This window comes from Mastigoproctus giganteus, chromosome 9 (genome assembly GCF_048544385.1).
Source record: "Mastigoproctus giganteus isolate SK-2022 chromosome 9, ASM4854438v1, whole genome shotgun sequence".
Taxonomy (NCBI): domain Eukaryota; kingdom Metazoa; phylum Arthropoda; class Arachnida; order Uropygi; family Thelyphonidae; genus Mastigoproctus; species Mastigoproctus giganteus.
The window spans coordinates 175,407,194-175,432,154 of record NC_143583.1 but is presented as its reverse complement, the minus strand read 5'-3'; the positions used below and the strand labels follow the sequence as shown (position 1 = coordinate 175,432,154).

Genomic DNA, 24,961 nt, shown 5'->3' with positions numbered 1-24,961 from the left:
TCACCACTTTTTTTTTTTTTATTTTTATTTTTCTTAAAGCTCACACAAAGTTGTTTTCAATATGAACATTACTTTTTTCATTTAAATCCATTTTAGAGGGGGGGGGGGACTTTAAAATTCTTAAACTTCATTGAATAAAAAACATACAAAAAAAAAAAACATTAAAAAAAGATACATAATATTTAATATTAATATTAACTTAATTGAAAGAATCACAATTTTCAGAGTCAGAAACAACTGTCATATGGAGGGAGAGGTGTTAATTGCTTGCTGGTAGATGGTTCTAGTGAAACAGGTCCAATTGATGAAGTGGCCTTGAAGAAATCAAGCTTCAGTTGCCTTACACCTTGGTGCTGCTTCCTTATTACTGTAGATCGAAATTCTTTAAATGTTCACAATAAGGAAGCACATCAGGGTCTGATGATGATTCTATATAATGTATGATGTCATCCATATGTTATCTTATAACAGACAACTTAGGATGAGGTGCAACTGATTCTTCATCTTTGTCATTATCATCGTCCTCTTGTTCTCCATGAAGAACATTTTTTGCAATCTCTACCTCAGAAAAAATTTGATAGCCCAAATCACCTTCGTCATTTTCGAGCCACCGTTCCACATCATTCTCAGTTGTATTTTTGTTGCTGGCCCTCAGAAGAGTGTCCTGAAAATTAGATGCCTCAACTTCCTCAAAGTCCATTTCAGGTTCTATTTTGTACAACATTGGCCAAGGTTCTCCATATCTTTCCATGCAGCTGCTAAGTTGAAGATAGCAGATCTGATGTATGCATGTAAATTTTGTAGTGTCCTGATCCTCTTATATCTTCTTCTGTTTCTTCCAAAACAACCATCGCCTCTTCCAAAAACTTATACAACCTCTTATATGCAACGATTACACCCTGATCCATCGGTGCATCAGTAAAGTAGTATTGTTATACCACTTACAATAATACCACTTCCTGTATCAGTGAAGTAGTATTAGGAAGCAGAAAAACACATTTAATTCTCCAATCCCTGCTAATTAAACTCTCAGCATTAGGGTGAGCAGGTGCATTATCTAGCAGTAAAACAGCCTTTATTTCATTCATTAGAAGGAATTTTCAGCACATCTGTCTAATAGCATCACATATCAGGAATAAAATGGTTAAAGAACCAGTCACAGAAAATATCCATTGTAAACCAGGCATTTTTTGAGTGGGAATATATCGCTGGTAACTGGTTCATTAACTCCTTTAATGCACGCAGTTTTTTTGCCTTACCAACTACCATAGGCTTAAGCCAATGCAAGCCATCGGCATTTGCACAAATAAAACAGAAATTTGCTCCTTATTTAGCTTATGACCAGGGGTGCTTGTTTCATGCTCATAAGCCTAGGTATTTTCAGGAACACGATAAAAAAGTCCAGCTTCTTTACCCCTCGTCAGCATTATAAAGCTGTGATAAAATTAGGTCATTTAGATATTTTCTGATAGCCTCAATTTGTTCTTCATCTGTACCTAAAAATTCACCACAGGTTCTTTTATTAACAATGTCGTGGCGCTTTTGAAAACGCCACAGCTATCCATCACTCCCCTGAAATTTTAGGCCCATATGCTTAGCAAGCCTTTCAGCAGCTGATTTTAACTCAACACCACCACTTGAGCCCTGCTGAACAAACCATTTGTACACTGCTTTCTCTAGGTGTTAATGCAAACACCTTAAGTTTTTTTTTTTTTTTTTCCAAATGTCCGAAACTGTTTGCTTTTTGACTCTATAAATCTCACATGTACATGCAATGGTTACACCACCTTCAAGCTTCTCAATCAGTTCTAATTTTTGTGCAACACTCAAATTAACACGTTTACACTTTACTTCTTTATCCCACAAGGTCAAAATGATAGACAAATGTTACATATTCGCAAATTAAAAAAAAAGGGTTCTAAATTTTTCCTTTATACAGAAATATTTGTCTGTTAAATCGGGGTCCGTTAAATCGAGGGCCTACTGTATATGAATATAATTCTATATATTTATTAGTTTTTTTAGTAAGTAAAAATTTGCCTTATTAGATTAATTTTGTATAGAAAGAATATAAAAAATAAAAATTTTAACAACAAATACCTCTTTCAATTTGAAGATCATGTTTTCTGTTACAAAAAACAAACAGTTTTAAAGTATGATCAGCAAATAAAAACAACTTAATTAATTTTACTTTATTATATTGCATTTAATTGGCAATTTTTCAAGTTGAATTTTGGTATTTGTATAAGCAATAATTTTGAGCAATAATTATAGGTATAGCATTGAAATGCTAAAGATAAAAAACTCGAAATAAGAATACTTTCGGAATATGAAAATTTATAGTAATATATTTTGGCAGCTGCGTAACATTCGTCATAAATATCATAAGCATAACTAAAACTGTAATTATATGGGTATTTATTTATTTATTTGTAATCAGCTGTACTTTTACGAATTTCTTTGACAAGTACATTAGGCATGACCATGGGTGCCGGCAGGATATTTTGAAAGGGGTAACAGGAAAAAAATCCCATTTCCTTCTTATTATTATAATACACATGATTATTTCCCCGATTAATATTCCTCAGAAGAAATATCTCATTTTCTTATTATTATTATAATACTTAAGATTATTTAAGTATTATTATTAAGATTATTGAAGTATATTAAGATTATTGAAGTATATTAAGATTATTATAATACTTTTGATTTTATTTGTATGATTTTTTGCAAATTTTAATCCGTGATTTTGATATCATTAAACTGTGATCATTGTCAGTAATGTGGTTTTTGTGAACTGACTGTATAATGTTAGTATATGTGTGTGTGGGTGTGTGGTTTTTCATTAATATGACATAAAACATTATCATATACTCTTTGCATAACTGCAGTGTACATGTCCCATGTGTTCAAATAAAATTTTAATGTTTTTAGTGGCTGTTTTGATTACATGAAAAACATTTTTTATTGCAAAAACAGTTTCCGAGATAGACTCTGTTTTTTTAAATACAATCGGTATGTTGGGATTTTTGGTGGCACCGGAGCTGCAAGATTTGGAGGGGGAATATATATATATATTTCCCCCCAAAACTTCAACTATTGAAAATCTTCTTCATCATAGAAACTGATTTTGGAAGTGTCATTGTGATATAAATTTGGATTTTGTCAGGCGGAGGTTCAACATTTTCATTACTGGAATCTTCCACATTAAAATAAATAAATAAATCATCTGCCTTTCTCCTTTTTCCTTCTGTTGAAACTTTTAATTCTGGTCTTTCAGTGTTGTGTGGCAACGAATTACTTACAAAAACTGGAACAGCACCCAATCCTTGACCTGCAAAATTACCCAAGACTTGCATTGCAGCTATCTCATGGGTACTCAACCAGGTGTAGGATTCTATAATGGAATTGTAGAATCCTGTATCTGAGAAGTTTAATACAAGTAAAAGTAGTAATAACCACAGACTGAATGGAAAGAGGTAGGGGTGAAAGAGCAAAATCGATGTCATTATACTAGGATTAATTGCTAACCAAAAATAAGCAATATATATTCCATGAAGTTAGAAAATGCATCTTTGGTAGACAGATTATATGATTTGGTTGAAGGTTTGACAGGCATCAAATGGAGACATTAGCATATGTGCAGAAGTTTAAGTTCAGGTAATAAAGGACACAGGATAGCAGAAGGACAAAACTAACTGTTTTCACAACAGGAGATGAGCCTGTGAAAAACACCAATTGCCACTCTGAGTAATTCTTGTAGAATTTTTAAGAGAGGGCTAGAGAGGAAACTTTTATAACATCAAGTTCAGCAGATACAGCTAAGAAAACACAATTACATACTTTAGAAATTAGATGAATTAAACAAATTTTTGTTAAATTCATCTAATGGAACACTGAGAGATACTATAAAGGACCAACTAAAGCCTGAGTGAAAGGCATGACCAGATAGACTTTGTGACAGAATTGTATCAAATATGTGAAGTACAGACACTCTCCGACTTATGGAAATTTGACTTTGCGCAATTTTTTTCCACCAGTGTAAACTGGAAAAAAAAAAAAAAAATGGAAATGTATTTTGCATCCTGTAGGAATAAATGGAGGTACTGTGAAAATATTGTAATGTGAACCCAATAACACATTGTTTTTTTTTTTGGTAATTCGTTCCAAGACCTCAGATGTTGAAATTTTCAATATATAACTCTAAAACAGTGGGGTCCAACCTACGGCCCAAAGGGCGTGCGGAAAGTGAACTAAAACAGTATCAATCGCCACTGTGTGCAAGCATCCAGCTGGACTATATCAAACATGTACATGTGGTTCAGTGCAGTCATATGTACGCTAAATACAGTTATGTTTTTTGATATAGCTTGTTAATTGCATTGATTTAACTATTAATTTGTATTGAATTAAACAAAAATTCAATCTTAAATGTTCCAAAAGGGGAAAATCGATTTGGAGTGTAGTGTTTTTGATCCAAGGTGGATTGAAAACTATTTCATCATTGATTACCACGAAAAAGTAGTGTGTTTTGTGTGTCAGGAGACTGTGTGAGTTTTTAAAGAATATAATTTAAAACGACACTGATTCCAATCATAAATCTTATGATCAACATAAAGGAGTGCTGTGAAAAGAAAAGTGTTCAAAGATACAAAACGAATTAAGAAAACATACTGAAAATGTAACAGTCAAGAAATTTATCTGCTGCATGTGCCAGTTATCAAGTTGCAAATTTGATCGCTTTTGAAAGTAAACTGTTCAATGATGGTGAATTTGTTAAGCATTGTTTGTTAAAAGTTGTGGAAGAAATTTTTCCGGAGAAATGAACAATGATACAAGACATTAGTTTGTCTCGACAAACAGTTATGCGAAGAGTAGAAGGCATTGGAAAGAATTTGTTCAAATAACTTTTGGAAAACATAAAACAAATGAAATATTTTAGTGTAGCACTGGATGACAATACTGATGTAAATGACAGAGCCCAACTCCTCATCTTCATACATGGAATTAATGATAATTTTGTACCAGTTGAAGAGTTAGCTGATCTACAGAGTATGCACGGAACAACTACAGGTGAAAATCTTTTTGAAAATTTTTGCCAATCTATCGAAAAGTTAAGATTAAATATTAAAAACATGGTAGGAGTCACAATTGGCGGTGCAAAAAATATGAATGGTAAAAACATTGGGCTTATGGGTAGAATAACCAAGAAAATGATAGATATCGGAGCTGAAACTTCGATTAGAATTTACTGCATTGTGCATCAAGAAGCTCTTTATGGGAAAGTATTGGATCTCCAACACATTATGAATGTGGTTATTTCAAATGTAAATTTTACAAGATCATATGGCCCTAATGTGGCTGTTGAAACATCACCAAATGTTTCAACACATAAAAAGGTAGACTTTTTCACCAATAAAACAACTATTAAATATGGAGTGGCTGTTTGATCTTGCAATTCATACATACATTTCTAGTCATTTAAATGCTCTTAATTTAAAACTACAAGGGAAAAGAAAATTGGTGTGATTTGTTTGGTGACATCAAATCATTTCAGAATAAGTTATTATTTAAATTGTCTATGAAACAGATAGGAGAGACTCTGTTAGAGATGAGTCATTAATTAACCTAACTGCCCTCTTCTGAACTGAATCTAGAAGCCTGAGAGAGGTTTTGGGGGCACTGCCCCAGATGTGGGAACAATATTCCATGGTAGAGCTGATTTCGATTTGCACATAGTGAACAAGACAATTTAGTTCATTTTGAATGATGTACTAAACTAAAGGAGAAACACATTGCCAAAGAATCGTTGCCTTTCGTTATTACAATTACTTTTTGACAAGTTTGAAAGTCGATTTTCTGATATAAAATCCCATGAAAAAACATAAGCTTTTGTTTGAGAACTCATTTACTTCTATGGCTGAAAACTACAATCCCAGATTGCAACTTGAAATTATTGATCTTCAAGCCAAAATATGATTCAAAAATAAGTATATAGACTGCGAAAATAAACTATTTGAATTCTACAAGGCTTTCCCATTTCAAGATTTTCCGCTAATAAAAGAAAATGCCATGAAAATTGTCACTCTGTTTGGATCAACGTATGTTTGCAAGCAGATTTTTTTCACTCGTAAAATCAAATTAAATATTTAAAAACAAACAGAATAAAAGATGAGCATTTTTTTTTTTTTTTTTTTATGAAAACCCCAAATACGAGCAGTATTAGAACCTATAGTACCGTGCATGGGTTGGAAGTTGAGAAGACAAAAGAAGATATTTGTTGACATTAAACTTGAACTTCTGTAGACTGTAATTTTCAGGAAATACATATGAAGGAAGGTTGTTCCAGAAAATGGCAGCTGAATGAATAAACGAGGAAGATGAAAAGTTGGTTTTGTGAGTTTGAAGTTGGACAGTAAATGGATGTTGGTTGGTAGCGGCACGTGTTCAGACTGTTTTGAAAGAGAGGTGGAAATTATAGAAGCAAATTCATAACAGTGCCCATGGAAGTATCTGTAGAAAAGGCAAGCAGCAGAAACAGTATGTCTATGAGACAGAGAATGGAGAGACTCTGTTAGAGATGAGTTATTGATTAACCTAACTGCCCTCTTCTGAATGGAATCTAGAAGCCTGAGAGAGGTTTTGGGGGAACCGCCCCAGATGTGGTAACAATATTCTATGGTAGGGCAGATTTGTACATAGTGAACAGCTGTTTGGAAGAAAAGTAATGCCAAGAGCGAAAGAGAAAAACCAAGTTTTTTAGATGCAGAAGAAGCAATATTTGTAATGTGCTTGTGTCAAGAGGGATTAGAAATCAGGCTAATCCCCAAAAGAGATATATCATCTTGCCTAAAAATCAGAGTGTCACCAAAGATAAGCATACGAGCAGAAAAATTCTTTTTGTGAGATATAAGACAGGACTGAGTTTTAGAAGGATTGAAATCAAGTAAGCTGTCTTTGCCCCACTGGAGAATTACCTGGAGATTGGCATTTAAGGAACTGATTGCAGATATTTGAGAAGTTGAAGCTGATTGAGCAGGGCAAGGTTTCTCAAATTGGAAAGTGGAATGCAACGTGCTATCATCAGAAAAACTATGGATAGAATTTCCGATCAATGAAAGGTCATTAATATACAAGAGGAAAATGGATGGAAAGAACTGAACCTTGGGAAACACCAGCATTAGTAGTGAAGTTAGAAGACAGAGAGCCATCTACCATCACCCTCCTTGAGCGGTCAGAGAGAAAACTGGATAACCAATTACAAAGAACAGTTGGCAAACCATAAGATGGAAGCTTGTTTAGATGATCTTTATGCCAAACACGATCGAAAGCCTTTGAGATGTCAAGAGCAACTGCTTGTGTTTCACCGAACCTTTCCATTGAATTTGTCCATAAATTGGTAACATAGAATATCACCAGTGGATTGACACTGATGGAATCCACAATGGCGATCGTTGATCAGACAGATTTAGATAGTTTAAGAGTTGATGGTTAAGTGATTACTCCATTACTTTAGAAAGAGTAGAAGTAATTGGTTGGGAGGGATTTGTCACCCTTTTTAGGAACTGGCTGGATATGAGCAAATTTCCAAGCAGACGGAAAAACATCTTTGGAATAAGAAAATTAATAAAGGTGGTGTAAAACAGGAGTAAGTTCAGGAGCACAATATGTATTGAGATTGCTGTCACAAATTTGCAACCAAAATTTGAACAATTATTTAAAAATATCCAGCCTCAATCAATTCATTAAATGTTAAGTTTTGTCCAGTAAATGTTATTGTGTATTGTACTTAATAAAATTTTCGAATATTTCAATTTTAGGTTTATCATTATATTTATTTATTCACCTTAATACTGAAAAGCAGTGATCCTTTTCAGGTTGCAAATTTTCTAAAATGAACATTTAAAAGCAAAAGTAAAGTAATTTTTTTAAACAAAAGTGAAGTATTTCAAACAGAAACAAAAGTGAAGTATTTCAAACAGAAACAAAAGTAAAGTATTTCAAACCGAAACAAAAGTAAAGTATTTCAAACAGAAACAAAAGTAAAGTATTTAAAAAAAAAAGGTAGTCATGTTTTTATAATTTTAATAAAATCTAAAAAATAAATCACTGACATAAGGTGCCTCCGTAGCCAGGTGGGCAAGAGCAGCAGTGCATAGCACATGCTTCTTGATTAGACCGGGGTTTGAGCCCGTGCCCACCAAATACAGAGGGTGTGGAAAGGTCAGGGAATGACCACCACATATCCCCGGAGCAATATGGCCTTAGTTGCTAATGCTCCTAAAAAAACAAAAAAAAAAAAAAAACCCAAAAACCACTGACATAGATTTGTTGCACATAAAAGTGCTGGGAATTTGCATTTTTTTATCTATAGCTTGAAAAGAAAAAACAGTAACATGAAAATAGAAACTTCTTTTTACAAGTAACAAGATATAGAAAATGTGACAAACAATTTTTTCTCAAATCACTCTGTGTGGTCTGCAAAACAAATTTAACTTTGAATATAGCCCCCGTACGGGAAAAATTTGGACACCACTGCTCTAAAAGGTCATTTTTATAATGGAAATTGTATTAGTTTTATATAATTTTATGTCAAATAAGCCCAACACAAAAATCACTTTTAACTAAAGGATGCAAAAATAAAACAAGCGACCAACACGTTCACAAATGCTGCTATTAGCTGAGAGGAAGAGTTACACAGTCCGGCCGATGAATTTGTTACACTTTCATCGTTATCATATGTTCCGTTATAAGAATCAATTTTGAATGCCTTTGTGGTATTTTTCTAAAGCACATTTCTGGAGGTTAAGACCATAAAACAATAAAAACAATTTGCATTTTTCGTTTTATTGGGCTATTTTGCTAGTGCAATCTATTATAAACTGGTAGTAAACTCAATCTTATTGCATTTGCGATAATACCGATAGCTGAAATTCCTTGGGTTTTTACATTATTATGGTGAAATGTGTTTCCCCTTCATTGAAATCTTCAATCATATAAAAATATGATTGAAGCTTAAATAAATTTTCAGAATCGTCTCTTCATTCCTATTTAATTATTAAAATGATGAAGGGAAAGTGAGCAATGGAAAGTGCAATTGGTGGCAGTGCTAGGAAACCAAGCAGAATTGACTTAGAAATGAAGATGAAAATGATTAAGAAGTACAAAGCAGGACAAAGTTTCTCATCTATTGCACAGGAATTAGATCACACTGCTTCAACAGTCAATACTATTTTAAAGGACAGCGTTCCTATAAAAGAAAATGCTAAAGGATCAATGCATTTAAGATCAACAGTGATCACAACAAAACAGCAATAAGGTGCTATATCGAAGATGGAAAAGCTATTAATATGGATGGAAAATCAGATTCAGAAGCGAGTGCCCTTGAGTCTAATGGCCATTCAAACAAAAGCAACAAGTATTTATGAAGATATTAAGGATAATTATGGTAAACCCCAAGCCAAGTTCATGGCAAGCAATGGGTGGCTTAATAGGTTCAAGCATTGTTCTGGTTTCCACAACGTTAAAGTAAATTTTTGTAATTGCACATCTTTGTAATTTTTTCTGTGCATGAATTAAAAAAATTGAATAAATAATTCTATTTACATGTTCGGTGAACATTTCTTTTTTGCTTCAATCAAATTCAGTGTGCATAATTGCGAGTGCTACACAAGCATTTAGGGAAATTCTGACTTACATAAAATTCAACTTATATAGAATTCCGTGGAATGCAACCCTTATATAAGTTGGGAGTGGCTGTAACAGCAAACAGATGGAAATGGGGTGAAAGTCAGTCAGGTTGGTGGAATTAGAACATACTGGAATAGATAATACATGATAGCATTTTGAATTTCTAGGTCGGACCAAAGAAGAATAATAGATGGAGTAAGACATCTGAACTACATTATCAATCTGAGAAATAATTGATAATTTTAAGTGCAACAAATAAGGATTCTAATTCAACTATTAAAGAATAATCAGATAGAAAACTGATGACAATCATAAGCAAAGAGATGAAATTACTATATTTTAGAGAAAGAGACAGAGAGAGAGAGTATTTATTATAGGGAAACTATCCAAATACAGAAATGGCAGGATCTGAATAGTTTGCCTTTAATAAATACTTTGGATAGGAGTTTCATATTGGATATTATGATGAGTTTACATGCTAGGACCATCCTTGGTCAAAAGGGTCTGGTAGAGTGGTAGCTACAACAGAAAAGACAGTTTGCTCTCAATGTTCTTAGGAAGAAAAAGTCTGATAGGTTAGCTACATTAAAAAGAGTGCCTTTAAGCAGAGAATTATTACCAGAAAAGCCCAAATATTTCTGTGTATCATTCCTGTCACTGCCAGACACTGTAGCAAGGTCTAGAAAACTCCTGATTCCAGACATTTTCAAATAAGAAGTTTGTTATTTGGTTTTTAGGAGCATTAGCAACTAAGGGGATATGCGGTGGTCATTCCCTGACCTTTCCGCATCCTCCATATTTGGAAGTCATGGGCTTGAACCTCAGTCTAATCAAGAAGCGTGTGCTACGCACTGCTACTCCTGCCCACCTGGCTGCGGAGGCACCCAATAAGCAGTCCAACTAATATGAACAGAAATCTAAGTAGATGAAAACAAAAATATGAAATATCTTGTAAAGTGTAGTGATTGTAAAAAATGGGTTGCACATTTGAAAGCATTGTTAAAAAATACGCATTCACTAAATTTCTACTGAAATTTTTTTTATTGTTGTTCAATATTTATGAAAGGTGTATCAAAAGGTGACTGTTATTTTAAAATAGTTAAGATGGAAGTAAGTTAGAAATTCCCCAAGAGATGGAGTTGGAGTGTCAAAGCCTTTGTCATATAACAAAGTTATATGACAAAGGGAGTCCCATAGGGAGGGGTCTGTTGGAAATGAAGGAATTTGGACCTCCCCAAAAATAGCCAATAAAAATAATTTTTTTTTTTATTCTAGGATAGCCACATAAGGTCAAACAAAGTTATATGACAAAGGGAGTCCCATAGGGAGGGGTCTGTTGGAAATGAAGGAATTTGGACCTCCCCAAAAATAGCCAATAAAAATAATTTTTTTTTTATTCTAGGATAGCCACATAAGGTCAGAAGAATTTGCAAGATACAGAAACATAAATACAGTCTAATATTAAAAATACATAAATTTTATTAACAACTCCCAAGTATGCATTCATAACTGTAAATGTATTTTGTCTGTAGAAGTTCACGTTCATGGGCTAATTTTCACAGGCTTAAAAACTCATAATAACTCAGAGGAGAAAACCTTCCACCTGAGATAAAATAACTGCAGCTATATATGAAAATAACTTTAGAAATTCCTGCATTCATCAACAAGAATTGAACCCACAGATCTGCAAATGACAGACAGCAAAATATCATTCTTGTGGAAGATTATATGCAGGACTTGTTTTTTTTAAACAGGGTAGACAAGTTTTTATTCCACCAAGGTTTGACATGATTACCAAAGGAATCTTTGAAATAAAAATATTGCAAGCTCGCTCTTGGTTAAGATATTTGAGGGGGGGGGGGGAAGACTAGCCTTTTCTCACCAGCTAATAAGGTATTACACTTTAACTTTGCCTAGTAAGGGGATAAACTCAGAGGATTATGATTACAATAATTAAAGCAACACAGATAGCTCTGCTGATAAAGAGAGAAAGAGACTAAACCATTAGTAAACACTAGATGTGCAGCAGACCTCATGGGGAAGGAGCAGTTCAGCATCATCATATGATCCCCATCTGATCTATAAAATGATGAATGAGATGAAGTGGGAGGATGCACTCCCAGTCTCCAACACAGATTATAATGGTTCTGAAGCTGTCTAATGACAGACATCATCCATGTGTTAAAGTGCTTTGATATAATATCCAGAATTGGGTGGAGAACAGTGGGCAACTTACCCCCAGGTATGCAAGGTAACAATGGATGTGACACCACTTTTTGAAAATTTATAAAAGTTTATCTAGGAAAGGTGCTGTGGAAATACTGTTCTCAGCAAAAAATTCTGCATGATTAATACAATTTTTTTTTTTTTTTTTTTTTTATCCAGTGTGCAGTGTGTTGTTTTTAATTTGACACCATTTTTTGCAATTTACAGTGCAAGTGCCAACGGATGAATTTCCTTGAAATTATGGTACTATATACAATACACACTGAAGAGACAAAAAGAATATATAGTAACATTTTTCTTTGAAAAACAATCCATTGAAAAGTGTGCCCTTTTTTTCTTTGCACACAAATGAAAGTGATTCATTTGTGAACCACTTTTCAGAAATTTATAATACAGCATCCAATAAATTTTTGTTTGAAATGTTAAAAGATCAAATACACATCCAGGAAAGGTATCGTAGCAATATCATTTTTGAAAAACAGTTCTATGAGAATACTGTGAACTTTTTTTTTTTTATCTGGTGCACAATGTGGTGTTTTCTATTTCAGTTTTTGAAATTTATAATGTGGCTATAATATATATTGAAGAAATAATGTATAACAATCTTCTTTTCAAAAAACGGTTTGTTATGAGGGCATGTTTTTCTTTGAAAACTGGAAAAATATAGCAAATGAGGTAGCTCCTTCCAAAGGAGGCTTAGCAAGGGCAACTCCCACTTGTTCACATCAGGAACAAACATGAAAAAGTTGGTTTATGCATATTTATTACTTAAAGTGGTCCCAGCCAACCAATGGCAACCCTGCTGTCAGTTACACATAATTTAGCAGTACTCTTATATACTCCCTCTCCTATTTGCCCAAGTACAGGGAGGGAAAAAACCTGCCATGACCAAAAAAGATTGATATGAACAAATTGAAAAATAATCAAATTACATAAAAAATAAAATACAGTAAACCTCCGCTATTCGCGGGGGTTACGTTCCTGAGAAATGCCGCGAATACCGAAACGCGAATACTGAGTTATGGCTCCCATAGTAATAAAGGGGTTCCGTTCCAAAGTATGAAATATATAAGAAAAACTAGTCTAAAATTTTGTCTATATATGTATTATGTACCTTCATAATATGACTATGTACATAGACAGTACATGGTGAAATGCAAGCATACAGCATCGAAATGAAAATAAGAAACAATTTAATATTAAATGTAATATTTGGCTTGGGTAAAGAAAGCCTGCACGAGAACGACGACAAACGTCGGATAACTTACGCGGTAAATTAGTTTGCCGATACGGCACTCTAGCGCTGCTCACTCGGTAAACAGACGGTAGGTGTTATCGGACTGGAGCAAAGTCGAGAACGATATACTGATTGACAGGTAGGCGTGGCAAACAATGAAATGATTTATTAATAAACAATTTATGTGCTAGTCCACTCATGATTCTAAAGAAAAAAGGTTAGGTTACCCCCTCCATTTCGGGAGAGGTTCAAGCTCCCATGGGATTCAAGTGGAGGTAACCTGACCTATTTTCACCATTAGGGCATATTATTGAACAAGAAAATAAAAATACGGTCATAAAAAATTTATTTTCTTATGAATGTATTTCTAAATATGACTGATTCTAAAGAAAAAAGGTTAGGTTACCCCCTCCACTTCGGGAGGGGTTCAAGCTCCCATGGGATTCAAGTCGAGGTAACCTGATCTTTTTTCACCGTTACAGTAAATGTTAGGGCATGTACGATTAGGACAAGTTACCATTAGTGCTGCTACAGTGATACTAAACCGATGTTATCGTGTGTTGTGTTCGCGCACCAATCAGCACGTCGTTTGCCACGCCTACCTGTCAATCAGTATATCGTTCTCGACTTTGCTCCAGACCGTTAACACCTACCGTCTGTTTACCGAGTGAGCTGCGCTAGAGTGCCGTATCGGCAAACTAATTTTCCGCGTAAGTTATCCGACGTTTCTCGTCGTTCTCGTGCAGGCTTTCTTTACCTTCGCCTAATATTTATTAGAAATTTCAAACAAATCTTTCAAACCAGCGCCTTTACTAGCAAAAAAACTTATCCCGCCGGTGCTATCACCAGTTTCGCTAAAGTGTTGATAAAGGAGTTTTGCCTTTTCATGAATGATGAGTGAACTTAACGGAATTGTATTTTGAGTTCGGTCTTCTATCCACGGATTTAAAGCCTTTTCCATTTTTTCTAATTTAACATCACGAGTTACAGAGCAAATTTTTGAAGCAATTAGCGCGTTTTCACGGAGACTACGGCGGATTTTTTGATTGATCGTACCGTTGACTCTGATTTTATAATGTTTTGCCACTGAGGAGACACTTTCACCATTAGAAATTTTATCTAATAACTCAATTTTATTCGCTAATGTCATCACTTTCTTTGATATTTTCACATTTCTCTTGTTATTCGTAGTCATATTTTTGTAGGGGTTATAAAAGAACTTGTCCACAATAAAGTCACTTTCTTCCGTTAACACACTCGAAAAAGTCTGTTTTACACTGCAAAACGGTAGATTTATCACTTTTGTAAGCATATCAATTTATAAATTGATAAATTTATTCAATTTATGAGCATATAAATTAAAAGCAAACGACGAAATCTTCCATAACAAGCACATAACACATATTGATTAGCGAGAAACATCCACACTAGCGATTTTGTCACCCCCCCACCCACTGAGCGCTGTTTTGATCGGGAAAGATAATTTTAGCCACGCCCATGTTTTTTTATGGCAGAAAATATTCATGGCGCTTTAAAATTCACATTTTTTAGGTTTCATTTTATATTAAATCGGTGATCGCGAATATGGATACCGCGAATAGCGGGGGTTTACTGTAAGCACATAATTGTGTGTGAGAAAACAAAATCGGTGAGAAAATAGGTGAGAAAACAAAATCGATTCTCCTCAAAGGAAAGCTACAAATACGCAGGCCTCCAACAATGAAGTTAAATAACATCCCTATACGTCTCTACACAGAAGTCGTTATTTGTTGTTATTTGGTTTTTTTTTTTAGGAGCATTAGCAACTAAGGCCATATTGCTCCGGGATATGCGGTGGTCATTCCCTGAATGACCTTTCCGCATCCTCCGTATTTGGTGGTGACGGGCTCGAACCCCGGTCTAATCAAGAAGCGTGTGCTACGCACTGCTGCTCCTTCCCACCTGGCTACGGAGGCGCACACAGAAGTCAAATACCTGGGAATCTACATTGACACCGGTCTTACCTTTCACTCTCATCTGAAGTACTTATCCACAAAAATCCTAAAGTATACGGCTATGATAAGAAGAGTCAGCAGAGCGGACTGGGGTTTGAAGCATAAAGCTTTGTCTCTCATCTATAAAGCGGCGTTTCTCCCAATTGTGTGTTATGGAGCCTCAGTTTGGTGTACAAAGGCTATCCGGGAAAAGAACAAGCGTAAACTTGACTCAATACAAAGATTCATGATGTTATCTATCTGCAGGGCATGTCGCACTGTCAGCACCCCTGCCCTACAGGTTATTACTGGATGCTTGCCACTCTATCTTGAGGTGATAAAAAGGGGACTTTACCATTGATTAAAGAAGGGAATTCCGACACAGTTGTTAAATCTTCAACTGCAGCTTACCAATGACCTGAAACAAGAAAGAAAACGTATCTTCACATACCTTCAAGGAATTTGGCAGCATTCATGGGAAACCACGCCTAAAGGAGAAATTACCAGAAGATTCCTCCCATCCATTGACATGACTTTTCCGAAGTCTCCTTCCTGGTTTTCACCTGGTCTGCAAGTTACATTCCTGATCACAGGACATGGGCCCTTTCAACAAAAATTGACAGCAATGGGAATTGAAAGCAATCCATTCTGCCACTGTGGCGGAGAGGAGTCATGGGGGCATGTCATGTATGAGTGCCCTGCTTACGATGATTGTAGGCTCAAATTTTTTACTGAAGTCCAGGAGAACCCTCGTAACCATGAAACATACCTGCTTCAGAATGAAACAACATACAAAGCCTTAACGAGTTATGCACAAGCTGTCTTTACCATCAGACGGGCAAATGCTGAACTTAGAGCTGCTCAGAACAACGACGTTCAAGTGCAATCACAAACTGGGGTCGGATAGCATTTTCCCAACTGATAAAAGAGTAAGACTGAAGATTTAAAATACTATGCTGGCATCATCATGGTTGGCACTCCTTGAAAAGCTGACTCCCAGAGAGTGCTTGGCCTTTGGCACTCGCACAGTGGCGCCTGTCCCTGTGACTTTTGATCCCTCTACCTATACCCTATTTCTCCTTACTCGGGTGGACTGCCTTCTCTATCTGTCCACTTTAGCTTGTTCCTCACATTCAGATCCCTCTTCCTCTTGTTCCCCAGGCCTTCTCTTCTTCTCTTTTTTTTTTCTTTCTTTCTTTTTTTTTAACTTGATCTTTGTACAGGACGCTCAGGCGACCCTGGCGGAGACCAGCCAGAGAATAATGGGCAGCCTGGCTACCTCCTAGCGGTGTGTGCGGGCAACGTGAGGTCCCACCAGGGGCCCTGCGGCCAAATGCCAGGACACCCAACAGAACCTAACGCAATATGTCATATACAACAGACAACACTTTTCTGGCATTCACAGTAGTTCTGTATTTCTTCACAGCGTACATATGGCGCAGATGTGAGAAATCACAGGTGGCGCCTGACCCTAACACTATGCACACTATGCACACTATGTATGCACATAATTAAATTTCAGACAAAGTCCGAACTTCATTGGAAAGATCTGCATCTGTTCACAGTCTGTTGGAAAGCCAGCAGCGCTAGGAGCTGCTGAGAAGAGAAATACCAGCGCCAGGAGCTGCCGAGAGCAGAAATTCCAGCACAAGGAGCTGCCGAGAACAAAAATGCCAGCACAAGGAGCTGGAGTTGCAGTGGATATAGCAGACTCAAGCCTCCACGATTTCACAGAATTCTAAGTAATTCAGCATACACCATACCGCATTACAAATCCAATGCAGAAGAGTCTTCCACCTAAGAAATATTGCAGTTGCAAAGGCTTGGAAAGCCAAGAAGTTCTCCTGTTTATTAACTAGAATTGACTCGCAGCCTTCTGCCATTGAGATTACTAACCCGAGATACCAATTCAATTCGTAGATCACAGTACTCCTCACAGTTGTACATATGTTCCCATGATTCTCTTCTGCCACAATGGCAACTAGATCTTTCATTAATTCCTAAATCATGCAACTTTGCATTAATCGAACCATGACCAGTTAATAAGAACACAGCTTGTAAGTTTGGGGCAAACCATTTGAATTTTATCGAGGCTGCATTTCTTAAATCTGGGAAAACTTTTTTGTGTAATATGCCCTTTATCACAAACACTCCAACGCTCTTGCCAGACTTTTACCAAAGCATCCCAGATTCTTGTCCTTTCCTTCCTGGGATCTGCCAAAATGTCCACCTGCATATTCAGAAAAGAACAGGGAATGCCACAGCAAATGAAGTAAGCCAATGCACAATGCACATACTACCTAGGTAATATGAATACATCATTTAATTATATCTCATATTGTGAATATCTTCACAAGTGGCCAAGGTACTGCACTGCTTTGAATAAGTAACGCTTCACCAGTGGAGAAGACTAATGTTATGTCATGTTATGTTATTTGGTTTTTAGGAGCATTAGCAACTAAGGCCATATTGCACTGGGGATATGTGGTGGTCATTCCCTGACCTTTCCGCATCCTCTGTATTTGATGGTCACGGGCTCGAACCCTGGTCTAATCAAGAAGCGTGTGCTACGCACTGCTGCTCCTGCCCACCTGGTTACGGAGGTGCCAGAAGACTAATGTTATTTTTTCTTGGCTGATACCAGAATAAGTAAAATTAGCCTTCTCGACTGGTGAAGCATTACTTATTCAGAGCACTTAATACCTCAGCCACACATTGTGAAGGTATTCACAATATGAGATATAATTAAATGATGCATTCATACTACCTGGGTAGTAGAAATGATGTATGTGCAGTATTAGCATTAGCATTAGTAGAGGCATATGATGCAAAAAAGCAAGCTTATTCAGCATCAGCCAAAAAAAAAAAAAAAAAACACACCATTCCTATTTCACCCCTCCGTTCGTTCGAAATACCTGTCCAGTTGAGCCTTAAATTTGTTTAGGCTATCAACTTCAACAACAAGTGATGGAAGTCGGTTCCACCAAGCAACCACCCGCTGGCCAAAGGCAAATTTCCGCACATCTATCCGACATTCGTCCTTCCTCAATTTGAATTTATGCCCTCTGAGGTGATTATTCTGAGCAAGATGAAGAATCCCACTGGCATTGAGCATGCTCAAACCATTCAAAGCCTTATACACCTCTATCAGATCACCTCGCCGGTGCCTAGTCTCCAGACTCTGTAATTTGCAAAACTTAAGCCTTTCTTCGTAAGAGCAACCCTTTGTTCAATTCACTAATGTTGTTGCCCTTCTCTGTACCCGTTCCAGCAGCTCTACATCCTTCTTGAAATGAGGCCTCCAGACCTGTATACAGTACTCAAGATGTGGCCTAACCATTGCCTTATACAAGGGAATAATCACCTCCTTATCCCTGCTAGAAAAATTCCTGTATATCATTGACAAGACACCATGAGCTACTCTTGCAGCTTGTCTGCACTGCTCAGAGAACTTCATATCTGCCTGCACAATTACCCCCAGGTCCTTTTCATTCTCCACCACTGTCAGTGTAGTACCGCAGAGTTGATACATTGCTCTGTGGTTACTGTTTCCCATATGTAGTACTCATGCATAAACCAACTTCTTTGTACTCTTAGCATTTAGGCAAGAAATATTTTTAGGAATAAACATTTTACAATTGATTCTGCATTTTTCCTGTTTGCAGTAACTAATGGAGATTCCTGGAATTTTCAGTAGAGAATCAAAGAAAACACTTATTTTTTTAAAGGTACTGGGAGTTTCAACTATGCAAACTGAATACATGAAGAGCAAGCAATCGCCCTCTGGTTAATGATTGTGGGTTTAAATTTCAATTTACTCAACTTTTAATTTCAAATTTTACTTCCAAATTTCTTAAATATATTTTCCTATTCCCATTCGGTGCATGCGCACTTCTAACATGTCAGAAATCATTCAACTGTGTACAGAAATGTGCTTTCACTGGTGGTCTTGAATGCTAAAGCACTGCTTAGATCTAACATAAAAACGAAGTTTATAAGACATTGCTCATGTTTATTTCTTAACACTACATATCATGACAAGAGATTCTATAAATGATGACAGTACAAACAAAAAATACTATGGTTAATTAAACTTACATTTTTTCCTCTGTAATATCATTAAATTTCTTCTGCAAGTCAGGATATTGATTTGGCCACCTCAATCTGCATAGGTAGACAATAATTAGGAATTTCAAATATCATCCTATAACAAAATCAAAACTATATATTGGCTTAATGATAAGTTGTAATATCTATTATTTAATTACTGGTTAACCAGTAATCAAAAAAAAAAAAAAAAAAAAAAAAAAAAGAAAGAAAAGAAAAGTGTTCTGAAGAAATATAACTATTAGCAAAGGCAAAGCAAAAACATAAATTACTTCCTGTGCTACCTTAATCAATCACATAAAAGTAATACTTATGGTTAAAAGTAAATCTAGATGTGAAAAGATTTCAAATTTCTAGATATGCATAAAACATGCAAATCAAATAAATCTAAATTAATGGGAAAAAAGATTTTTGACTGACTTTGGTAAGGACACTTTATAGAGTAGCCCAGTGGTTTTCAACCAGGGTACCATGTAATTTGGGTTTAAGTTACTTAAAGTTTTTATTATTATTATTTTTTTTAAATTTGTATATTTATTTCATTATAAAAAGGTATATGGTATCCATTGTACCGTATCTTTTTAATTTTGTGGTGATCTATAACTGATCTTTATTTAGTACCTCTATGTAAAGAATAAAATTATTATATAGGTATATATTAAAAGGTCAAAAAAAACCACTGTGTTGGTTATTCTTTTGGCCTAGGGGTGCCGTGAAAAAATTACTGGGATACTAAGGGCACTGTGAACTGAGAAAGTTTGGGAACCTCTGGAGTAGCCCAAGGTTCTGGCATTATTATAATTCAATTGCAATGTAGAAACATGAACTGGTAATATCAGTTATAAAGTGCATGTAGGAGTGTATTAATGCTTGCATATTCTTCCCATTCCCAGCTCTAAAAGTTACATATCCCTAATGTTTCTAACATTCATATCCTTTCACTAGTACAAGGACATGCAAAATAATTAGCAACTTATTTACAACAACAACAGGATTTTATTCATGACATCATAATTTTAAATCCTCTGTGGCAGTACAGTGTGTTTCCAACTTGTCACTTATTCAGAGAGGTATGGGTACAAATCCTGTAAAAGACTGGAGGAATTCTTAAAGGCCTCTTCAATCAGGGTATAGTTAGTCAATTTTAGGTAGGAACAGGGTTTCCCTTTGTGCTAGTTCAGGTTCCCCATTCCGTACAATATAAGAATTGACATATGGTTAGCACAAGAACAGGACACACTAGCACAACCAAAGTGACTTCAAACATGGTATGACACAAGAAGTATCTCACAAGCTTAACCACAAAGGGATTTACCCAAAGAATAAGTTGGGGGTTAATTCTCAACATGTTCTCCTTAACTCCAAAAGGTGCTTGGCTCAGTGGTGCTGAAACTGCTTTTATCACTGCTGCTGAATAGAATGTTTTGCCAGGGTCAGTCAAATTCATGGACCATAACTTCATCATTAGTGATAAAATGAACACCAATTTTTTTTTTAAGGTAGGAAACAGGTTGGGAAAGGCAAAAGATCATATAAATAAGAGTTCAGTTCATATATGAATGTGAACTGAAGTTAGTGGAGCCCACAGTTGACATTCACTCATCCACATTGCACTATGGCAGTTGATGAGTGAATTGGTGTATTGTCCTGGTGAAAGAGCCACTTTTGCTAGTCCCCACCTACAATGCTTTTTCTTGATTTCATCAGTTGAATCGGGAGATAGGGATAATATTACTCCAGTAACAGAATTTGGTCCTTTTCAAAGAAAGTCCTTCCCTCCCTCCCTCCCCTTCTACCCCATGACCCCAACCAAAGGAATAGTACTTTGTCTACTTTGGTGGAGGAGGAAGACACTCTCATTATTTAGACTGCTGTTTAGCCTTGGATTGAAAGTGTCTTTGACAGAGGTGAGAACAGAGATGAGCAGAAGTTGTAGCCTTTCAAGAGCCCAGAACGCTCAAGTACCATTTGGACAATAAGCTTGTTGTTTGTTATTTGATTTTTAGAGCATTAGCAACTAAGGCCATATTGCTCCAGGGATATGCGGTGGTCATTCCCTGACCTTTCCGCTCCTCCGTATTTGGTGGTCACGGGCTCAAACCCCAGTCTAATCAAGAAGCGTGTACTACACACTGCTGCTCCTGCCCACCTGGCTATGGAGGCGCCGACAATAAGCAAGTTTTATACTCTTAGCCTGTTCAAAATATTGTTTGGACTGCTTAATAACTACTTTACAATAGTTGTAAACTTTGGTGTAGGAAGAAAATGAACATGGTGATTTGGATAAAGCCAATTACGATATGCAACATTCTTCTCTTGAACAGCCTTAGAACATTCACTGGAAAACCAAGGTTTAGATCAGTGGTGCTTAACCTTTTTCTACCTACATACCCCTTGTCCAATTTATCATCAATTACGTACCCATTATAAAATATATTTATTTACTTATTTGTACAATATTTTAGTAATCTCAAATATTTAACAAGCATAAATAATGTAAACAATGTATTTTGTCTTTAGAAGTTCATATTCATGGGCTAATTTGCACAGGCTGAAAAACTCATAATAACTTAGAGGAGAAAACTTTCCACCTGAGATAAGCTAACTGCAGCTATACATGAAAAGAACTTTAGAAATTCCTGCATTCATCAACAAGAATTGAACCCGCAGATTTGCAAATGACAGACAGCAAAATATCATTCTTGTGGAAGATTATATGCAGGACTTGTTTTTTTAAAACAGGGTAGACAAGTTTTTATTCCATCAAGGTTTGACACGATTACAAATAACATAAATAAAAAAGAAAATAGAAAAAATAAAACCAGATGTTTAATGTGAGCATTGTTGCTGTTTGTTCATTGTTAAAACGGTGAGCTGGAAAACCATCTTTGATAAAGAAACATGCATATCACGTTCCACGAGAAGCCTATTTTGTTCCTTCGTTTTTAATGAAACGACTGTCGAAAATCCTGCTTCGCACATAAGTTGTCACAAATGTAATTAAAGGATTCATGGCTCTTCTTACTAATGCAGGATCGGCTTCTTTTAAGGAAGACCAAAATTCTTCTAAACATGTAGAATTAAATTTTTGTTTTAGCAATTCTTTTGATCTTAAATCAATAAGGTCATCTTTAATTGATTCCTCATCCTTAATATCATCAACGTTAATAATAAAAGGATTACGGATCCACGTTGCCATTGTTAATTCTATCAGGACAAAAATAATTATTAAAAGAACTTTGAAGCTTGTCCATATGTACAATAATATCATGTCTGCACAGAAATGGGCAAGGTCATGTCACTGTTTGATCTTTTTTTAAAGCTGATTCTAAATTTAGAAAATTTGCATAGTTGGATGACTCCAGTCTTCTTTTCCAAAGTGGTAACTTTGATAAAAACGCTTTTAATATTTCAGAGGCATCAATGATCATAATCAAAGTTCCTTGAATTGAAAGATTAATTTCACTCATGTGACCAAAAATATCTACTAAATAAGCCAAACTAATTTCAAATTCTTGTTTTTCAAATTGCTGGGCAAGAAAACTTGCTTTTTGTTTTAAAAAGTATAAAACTTCTGCATGAAGTTCGAATAAGCATTTTAATACTTTCCTTTGGAAAGCCAGTGTATTTCAGTATGATAAAGAATTTCATGTCGTGCTCCCATTTCTTGACAAAATTTTTTGAAAATTTGGTGATTTAAAGCATAAGATCTGATAAAGTTGACGATTTTTACTACAGTTTTTAAGACTTGATTGAGTTTAGGTGGCAACGTCTTGGATGCTAAAGCATATTGATGTAACATACAGTGAGTTACGACAGTTGGTAGAATTTATTTTTTTACTAAACCAGCAAATCCAGAAGTATTTCCAAGCATTGCCGGTGCTCCATCCGTACAAATACTGCTAAGTTTTAATTTTCAGTCAAAATGTTGTTTTCTAAAAAAAAATTTTCAACATATTAAATACGTCAATGCCTTTCGTAGTTTCTTGGAGGTCACATCAATATTACATATTAATGTCAAAGGAAAATACAAATAAGATAAAAAAAATTCAAATTAAGAACATTTTATTACTTACTTTTTATTTTCGTCAAAAATGTTAACCCCGTTATGCAGCTCAAAACAAGTTAAACAACTGCAAATGAATAACTGAAACGGGTTATGGCGGCCTATTGTTTTTTCGTGTTGCCAAGCTATTGTATGAGGGGAAGGAGGGCAGTGCTATTGTTGGAAATGACAAGTAAATTAGTTACCGGCTCCTCTGATAAATGGAGTTATTGTTTCTTGGAAAATCACGCATCGGCCTACGATGGAGAGGATAGGCGGTAATTAAAACATTAAATTTTAAATTTCTAAAGTTGTAAAAATGTAAGTAAAATGATTTAAATATATTTCATATCGTTAAATACATATAGTGATATTCGTAAGGGATGAACTTTTTTTTTGTTTATTACAAGAAATATTGTATTTTACATATGTTTACATATCAAGACCTGCGTACCTCCTGAAAGACTCACATACCCCTAGGGGATACATGTACCCCAGGTTAAGAACCACTGGTTTAGATAAAGGACAAGTTTTTAAGGTGGAGTGTGGAATAAAGGATTTCATACCTACAAGAATAATTTCACTGACAAGATCTGAGAAAATGCTGACATCAGAAGAGCTGAAATGGTAATCCAAACAAGGAGAAGAAATCTCACAGATCATCCCATTTTGCATTTTTATGATGTCAAACAATATGAGGTTGAGAATGGCCATGAGAGAAAGACTCCATTGGAGAAAAGACCATCACAAGTTGTGATCTGAGGTGCCTTGAGGACCACTCACCTTGACTGCGTACTTAGAAAGGTTGTTTGTAAGAAAAAATATCAAGTGTGTTGGCTGTATGGTTAGGATTGTCCGGTATTCTGGTAGGTAAATGAATAATCTGTGTGATGTCATTAGTAATTGCGAAAGTCTCAGCATCTCGACCAGCTGGGTCTGTGTGACTAGAAAACAGAAGCCAGCTGGAGTTGTGAACATTAAAATCACCAAGTAAAATTACCTCACTGTTAGGAAAGTTGGACTGGAGAAGGTCAAGTTGCAAAGAGAAATCAAAGAGTTCCAAGTGATTAGTGGAGTTGGGAGAACGGGAGAGACAACAGATGAATTTGACAGAATGAGGTAGAGAGATTTTAAGCCAGAGAAGATCGAAAAGGGGAGATTCCAAATTACCAAGTCTCTGACAGGGAATATTGGAATGGACATATGCAGTCCTAACAAGTGCATGGTTAGGATTGTCTGATATTCTGGTGGGTAAATGTGAGATCTGTTTGAAATCATTAGTAATTGCAAAAGCCTTGGCATCTTGACTAGCTGAGTCCTCGTGGCTAGAAAACGGAAGTAGGCTAGAGTTGTGAACATTAAAATCACCAAGGAAAATTACCTCTGTTAAGAAAGTTGGATTGGAGAAAGTCAAGTTTCAAAGAGTTCCAAATATTTAGTGGAGTTGGGAGAATGATAGAGGCAACAGATAAATTTGACAGCATGTGGTAGAGAGAGATTTTAAGCCAGAGATGACCGAAAAGAGGAGATTCCAAATTACTGTTCCAAGTCTGACAGGGAATATCAAGTACCACCTTTGAAGCGAAAGAGATCATATAGCAAATAATTTGGACAATTGAGATGTGGACTGGTTGAATCAACCAATAACTGCGATTCTGTTAGAAAAAGTACACAGGGTTTGGC

The 24,961-nt window shown here is 35.7% G+C and overlaps 1 protein-coding gene across 3 annotated transcripts in view; it reads right to left on the bottom strand.

Moving 5' to 3' along the window:
- LOC150080898 (uncharacterized) overlaps positions 1-24,961 on the bottom strand; it is a 162,981-nt gene that overhangs the window by 14,821 nt on the left and 123,199 nt on the right. For all 3 annotated transcript variants that reach the window (XM_090381101.1, XM_090381103.1, XM_090381102.1), the window contains one exon: positions 19,225-19,290. In XM_090381101.1, coding sequence (XP_090237227.1) covers positions 19,225-19,290 — 66 coding nt within the window. The remainder of the gene's footprint in view (positions 1-19,224; positions 19,291-24,961) is intronic.